Source organism: Physeter macrocephalus, chromosome 19 (genome assembly GCF_002837175.3).
Source record: "Physeter macrocephalus isolate SW-GA chromosome 19, ASM283717v5, whole genome shotgun sequence".
NCBI lineage: Eukaryota > Metazoa > Chordata > Mammalia > Artiodactyla > Physeteridae > Physeter > Physeter macrocephalus.
The window spans coordinates 37,884,831-37,891,740 of record NC_041232.1 but is presented as its reverse complement, the minus strand read 5'-3'; the positions used below and the strand labels follow the sequence as shown (position 1 = coordinate 37,891,740).

At 44.9% G+C, this 6,910-nt stretch overlaps 1 protein-coding gene across 2 annotated transcripts in view; it reads right to left on the bottom strand.

Moving 5' to 3' along the window:
- LAMA3 (laminin subunit alpha 3) overlaps nt 1–6,910 on the bottom strand; it is a 239,651-nt gene that overhangs the window by 26,300 nt on the left and 206,441 nt on the right. For both annotated transcript variants that reach the window (XM_024120969.3, XM_007127211.4), the window contains 3 exons: nt 6,322–6,466; nt 4,153–4,272; nt 3,167–3,300 (listed from right to left, as the gene is read on the bottom strand). In XM_024120969.3, coding sequence (XP_023976737.1) covers nt 3,167–3,300; nt 4,153–4,272; nt 6,322–6,466 — 399 coding nt within the window. The remainder of the gene's footprint in view (nt 1–3,166; nt 3,301–4,152; nt 4,273–6,321; nt 6,467–6,910) is intronic.

Sequence of the window (6,910 nt, the reverse complement as noted above, 5' to 3'; positions counted from 1 at the left end):
CAACCACGGCGCCACCAGGGAAGCCCTTAAAGCTACTGTATTTAGAGATTACACGAGGCTTGCTTCTCTCCACATTAGGTTCAACCACTGACTGTCTTCCACTAATGCCAGGGGTCAGGGCGTCTCCTTCCTTTGAAAGAATTGCTGGGTTCTCAGGAGAAATCCTCTGTGACCCACGTCAGAGGGGCTTCTCAGAACTCTGAACCATCAAGGACAGCACCAGAGGGATGAAGCAGGGCCAGAAACAGCTGAATATTGTTTAGCATGTTACTTATGAGAGAGTAAAAGCTCAGTGAAATCTTTCAATTGGCCTCTATCTCCTGTATGTTCCATGTCATCGTGGTTTGAATCAAAAATCGAAGTATAAACTTGCCCAGAAAAAGGAAACAATCCCTGTTTGGAAGACCTTAAAACAAATGACTAGGAAGATTCTATATGTCTATCTGTACATATATGTATAACAATATCCATGTGTATTTCTTTAATGGACAGAGATAAAAAGTCAAAGAAAGGTTGAGTGTTGACTTAACCCAAGGTCACCCCGCTATTTGGTGGCTGAGCCGAAACTAGAACCATTTCTTTGGATCCTCACCCACTACTTTTCGCTAGTAAACCTTGCTTGGTTGGCACCCACATTGCTGTCTGTGGACCTTCTGCTGACACCACACAGAGGCAAACCACCAACCAGTGGCTCTCGTATCGCCGCTGAGAATCCCTCGCGGCTCTGGGAGCCCACCTGCCCGCCTAACCTCAATGGCCACCTGTTCCCAAGCTTCGTTCATCCTTTCTCCAGCCTGGTCTTCTCTGCAAAGGTCCAGGCCTTCTGTCCACCCCCTTCTGGGCATCTCCACCTGCTGTCTCCTGGGCTCCTGGGACTCAGCCTGTCTGAGACTGAACTCACTGCTCTGTTTCTCTGCTGGCCGTCTGCCCAAGTGCTAGATCAAAGCCCAGGTGTCCCTCTTGAGTGCTCCCCGAACCCAAGCAACCATTTAGCACTGCCCATCCACTGCCCTAAGTATATTGGGACTCCACTTCCTTTTCCCCATCTGCACTGTCATTTCTGTGGTCAGGCCACCCGCCTCTCTCACCTCTGTTACACTCATCTTCCAACCTTTCTACCTGCCTCTGCCTTTTCCCTCTTAATCCAATCTCCTCCCTGCACCAGAACAAGCTACTGAAAACCCAAATCTGATCATGTCCTTTCTCTGCTGAAGCCCCCAGTGGTTCCTTACTGTGACTTTCAAGATCCTCTGTGGTCTGGCCCCTGCTTCCCACACCAGCCATGTGTGGCATCCCTGGCCTGCTTCATGGTGTCCTCTTGAGAGTTCATACTTTCTCTGGTTCTTATCTCTTCACATATGTTGACTTTCATATGTCAGTGTCTTTCAGGTCTAGCCAGAGACCACTTTCCCGATACCCCAACTGGGTGGATTCCCTCCCCGGGCCCTCTATCACCCTGAGCTTCCCCTCTGACGGCACTGGCCTCATTCTACTGTCTCCCTTCCGCTATACTTGAGGCTCTGCCCTGTTCGTCGTTGTCATCCCCACACAGACCACACTGCCTGATGTCACTAGACACCCAGTGAGTGCTTGTGTAATGAACAAATAAATGATAGCCTCAGATGTGTGCCATGGTGCTACCTGAGGTTACTCTATTTATTACACTTAATTGAATAAAACCAAGATTATTGGCCATTCATAACTAGCTATTCATGGTTGAATTGCTATTTAACACTGATAATATTAAATATTAATGTCACCTCTTTGGCTCTCAATTTCTTCATTAAAGTGCAGAGGTTGCATACCATGATCTGCACGGTCCCTTCCACTTCAAGGAATCTAGGGAGTAAAGATACTCACTCCCAAACTCTATCAAAGTGCTGAACTCTCTCACCCACATTTCTGTCTTGGGGGGCAACCCCTAACAACTGTAACACAAAGATTAGCGCCTCCGTCCTGAGGCTGGACAGCTGCTCAAACGTATAAGGAATTGAGAAGAAAGACCGCCTTTGCACAAGACCTCATACATCACACCTAGTGCCCCTTCCAACTGACTAATAACAGCAAGAGAGTTAACTCGCCTCAGAGCTTGTATAAAAGTCATCATCACCAAACGTTTTGGGAGTGCTCTTAGCTTAGTCATGAGGCTGTACCACACACATCATTGTCAGCTATCTAAAAGCCTTTTTTGTAGGATGCAAACATATTAATAAAATGTAAAAGTTATTTTTAAGTGTATCCTCAAAGTGGTGTTCGTTTTTCTCATTCAGATTAAGCTTTACTTCCATTCAAATTAATTTAATTCATTCATGTATTCAGTCATCCGAGAAACAGTTAGGCCCCTAGTCCATGCTCAATAAACATAAGGGGGCGGGTGATACAGATGTGCCTTCCATCCTAGGAGGTACTTCCTGAAGGAGTGGCCCCAGCTTTCAGTGTCCAGGGCCGCCTGTCAGGCCAGGGGCTACCTGCTCTCTCCTCTGCGTCTTCAAGGGCCCCAGGCCACAGCCCCTGTTCTTACTGGCAGCATTGTCAACACCAAGCCTACTCCTCGTGGATTCTCTCCTCCCAGGAATGACAATGGGGGGGTGGCACACAATTTCCCCTCCCGCCCCCACCCCGCCTCTTTCAAATGGCCAGTCCCTTTATCCAGTATCCACAGCCTGTTTTACTCTGTTGGCTAACACTGTTAATACTGAAAAGTTAATTCTTTGTGTTTGCTTTTTGCTAGAATTAAAAAAAGGTAGACCCCACCACTTCCCTAGTGGCGCCATGGTTAATAATCCACCTGCCAGTGCAGGGGACTTGGGTTCAAGCCAGGGAAGATCCCACATGCCACAGAGTAACTAAGCCCGTGAGCCACAACTACTGAGCCCGCAAGCCACAACTACTGAGCCCACGCACCGCAACTACTGAAGCCCGCGCACCTACAGCCCGTGCTCTGCAGCAAGAGAAGCCACCGCAATGAGAAGCCTGCACACCGCAAGAAAGAGTAGCCCCTGCTCGCCGCAACTAGAGAAAACCCACACGCAGCAACGAAGACCCAACGCAGCCAAAAATAAATAAATAAAATCTACGTTAAAAAAAAAAAAGGTAGACTAATCAGTAGTAATCATAACTCTTAAGAGAGGTGATCTGCTTCTTTAAAAGAAAAAGAACATCTTACCTTTCCCTAATTGAAATTGGAATTCCTCCCAGATAATATGTGCTGAAATCAAGTATATCACCTTCAATTTTAATGCTTTGAGAATCCACGTTTACCCGCATAAGTTTTTGGGCTTTACCAATTTTGATCAGAATCTGAAATAAAGGAGAGATGAATCAGCAAGCAATGAGAAATAAAAGAATCCTATTCACAGTGGTTCAGAGCTCTTATGTGTTTGCCTTCCTTCAGGTTCATTTATATACATGGTATATATACATGGGCTCTGAGCAGTAGCTCATTTGCATAAAATTATACTATTAAAACACTTAAATAGAAATGTTTGCTTTTTTTTTTTTAATTTTGTTATTTTTGGCTGTGCCACGCGGCTTGCGGGATCTTAGTTCTTTGACCAGGGATCAAAACTGTGCCCTTGGCAGTGAAAGTGCAGAGTCCTAACCACTGGACCACCAGGGAATTCCCAAAATGTTTGCATTTGAAATTAATCATGTTTTATCTGAGCCACACAGATGTTACATATTTCATGCCCCAAATGATCAGATTTTAAAAGGACGTGTCTTGGGGGCTTCCCTGGTGGTACAGTGGTTAGAATCCGCCTGCCAATGCAGGGGACACAGGTTTGAGCCCTGGTCCGGGAAGATCCCATATGCCGCGGAGCTACTAAGCCCGTGCGCCACAACTACTGAGCCTGCGTGCCACAACTACTGAAGCCCGCACGCCTAGAGCCCATGCTCTGCAACAAAAGAAGCCACCACAATGAAGCCTGTGCACCGCAATGAAGAGTAGCCCCCACTCACCGCAACTAGAGAAAGCCCTCATACAGCAATGAAGACCCAACACAGCCAAAAATAAAATAATTTTTTTAAAAAAAGGACGTGTCTCTCAGTTAATAACTATAAGTTCATCTGGTAATAGAAAAGGGTTCTGAGCACTGACTTAAAGGACTAAGAACATTTAACAATTCAAGTAAACAGACTCGAAGGATATACCAAATGATCTCTCCCGTCGTTTATGATGCTTCTAATTCCTTTTTCTTTTGGTTGCTCTGAATTCAGTTTGTATCGCACCATGAGACTGCCATCTTCTATATTTAGAGATATGAAGCGATCCTAGAGCATGGAAACAATGTAGATTACCACAAGACTCGGGAAGAGCTAGAACGCTGGAACCAGGGATGCTCTCAAATTCCAGACTGCTCTCAGCTTCAGCTGCCTCCTTAGTCCAAAGGAACAATAGTGCTGTAATATCCCACTCCGAGGACGGGTATGACGGTTAAATCTTGCAAATCATGTTAAACATCATATACAGTGGTTGGCACACAGGAAGGAACCAATAAATGCTAGCTATTGTCATGATTTTGTTTTATAACAATCTATAACCAGCATGCAAAAATGGAAACTGAAAAGCTACAGATCATTAATATCATTGGAAAATATGACTGCTACCTGTTGGAGAGAGGTATGGTCTTCCTCAAAGCCCAGACATTTTCCACCATGTGTTTTCTGACATATTCCTATGTCTCCTCTAGCTTTCACTTAAGTGTTGCTTGGGGACCCCAAATAGGGCCTCTTCCCTCCCATTACTCTTTTTGCCTTGGAAATCACAGTCACTTCTGTGGTTCCAATTCAGGTGTGCCCATGAGCCCAGATATTTTTCTCCAGCCTAGACCTGTCTTTTCAGGGCCAGGTCTGTACATCTGATTGCCTAATTGCTATTGCTTACATGCCTCACAGATATCTCAAATTCAGAATATCTCTAACAGAACTTATGTTCTACATGACTCCCAAGCCTGTCTCTCTGCCCTTCACCCTGTTCTCTTCTTCTTTCTCTCTCTCTCTCGTCACTAATCACCTTGCTGAGCCAGCCACAAACCTACTAGGGGTCATAATTGCATCCCCATCATGGTGTAAGGCGCATACTTGAGCCAACCATTTCCTTAGTGGAAGGGTAAGCTGAGAAATGTCTGGTATAGGACTTGAAAGTTGGCTCTTACACAGTTTCCTAATGAAACTCTCTTTGAAGTCTACTTCCAGAGTCCTTACCTAAAAGGAAAATCAGTCCTTATCTGGACCCTAAACCTTGCTCTTAGAAGCCAGTGAGGGTTCATCACACTCATAAATAATAGAATAGCATCAACTCATCCTACTTAACAGCAGCACTGGAGATAATTTTCTCTTATCTTGTTACTAATGGCATTTCATAAGTTTTCTTCTACTATAAGCAGTATTTCTGGTTCTTAGTCTCCCAGAACTTCAAAATGTAATACAAAGAAGACCTTGTTCTGGAAAACAACTGCCTTGCTCTGAAGATGCTGTGTGACTGCTCAGCTCTCTGCATTCTTCAGGCAGGTCAGGACCTCCCCAAACCATCAGAACTGGTTCAGCCTTGGAATCTCCGGAGGGGTCCAGACCAACCCCAGAGAGGAGAGTTGGACCAGGTCTGTGTCCCTACCCTGCAGACAGAAGGGTCTGGTAAAATCCCAAGCTCCATATCAATCCTACATTCTCAGACTGGAGATCCCACGGGCAGATCCACATTTCTCCACAAATACTACCTACGCAGCAGCTACAGAAGCACTCTACTCTCAGGAGAGGTTAAGTCCAGCACCGTCTACCAGCAGATGGCGCTGACGATCACTCATAGACGGTCACTTTTGGCCTTTTCTAAACTAGGAGACTTAAGTATGGCCTCTAGGAACCTCACCTGCTTGAAAACAGAGAAGCTTCCTAGACCTGGCAAGTCAAGGGTCAGACAGAGACAAAATCCCATACAGCCTGGAAACAGTCTGACCAAGAATCAAACAGCAGGAGGTCAAACAGTCTAGCTTTCAGAGACCCCAGGAGGTCTTAACGTTTTTTAGGTAGAAAATAAGTAGATTACTAGGCAGATAGTAGTATTCAAAGAATAAAACTGACAACACAAAAGAATGGGAAAGGGGCAAATTCTCCCACATTTTGGTGGCATCTTCTCAAATTCCGGATTACTTGCCTTACTAAAACACAGGCAAAGAAAGTAGAATTGGGCCAAGGGAAAGAATGCAGCTAACATTTGCACATTGTTTTTCAGATCCGTTGGTTGTTTGTAATAACCCAGTTACCCCCAAATTGCTCAAATGAATGGACATATTTGGTAGTATTTGGATGCTTGTTATAGATTACCTGGTTTTCTGCAAAGAACAGCAAACCTCTATCCACGGTGGTCTGAATTGTCTGTCCAAAGGTTGGGAAGGGAGCATTTGGTTGAGTTGGAACTCGAGCATAGCCTGTACCTTCAAAATAATTTTTGTCTGATTCTTCCTTTCTCCTGTGAACACCAATCATCGTAAGTTAGAACACAGCAGCAAAGGACTGCCAGGAAAGTGTTCTTATTAATACGAGAGGAAAAAGGGAGCAAAGCCCATGCAATCGAGTTGTCATGATTTTGTTAAAGAAGAGGAAATATCTTTTTAAAAAAATTTTTGTCGGAGTAGAGTTGCTTTACAATGTTGTGTTAGTTTCTACTGTACAGCAAAGTGAATCAGCTATACATATACATATATTCCCTCTTTTTTGGATTTCCTTCCCATTTAGGTCACCACAGCCCACTGTTTCTCCTGGATGTGCTCTTACACTCTATGATGATCAAACCCTAGCTCAACCCTAGAGATACTATTTAGGAGTCCCTTTTTTTTTTTTTTTTTTTTTTTTTTTTTTTGGGGTATGCGGGCCCCCCCCCGCTGGGGCCTCCCCCGGCGCGGGGCGCCGGCCC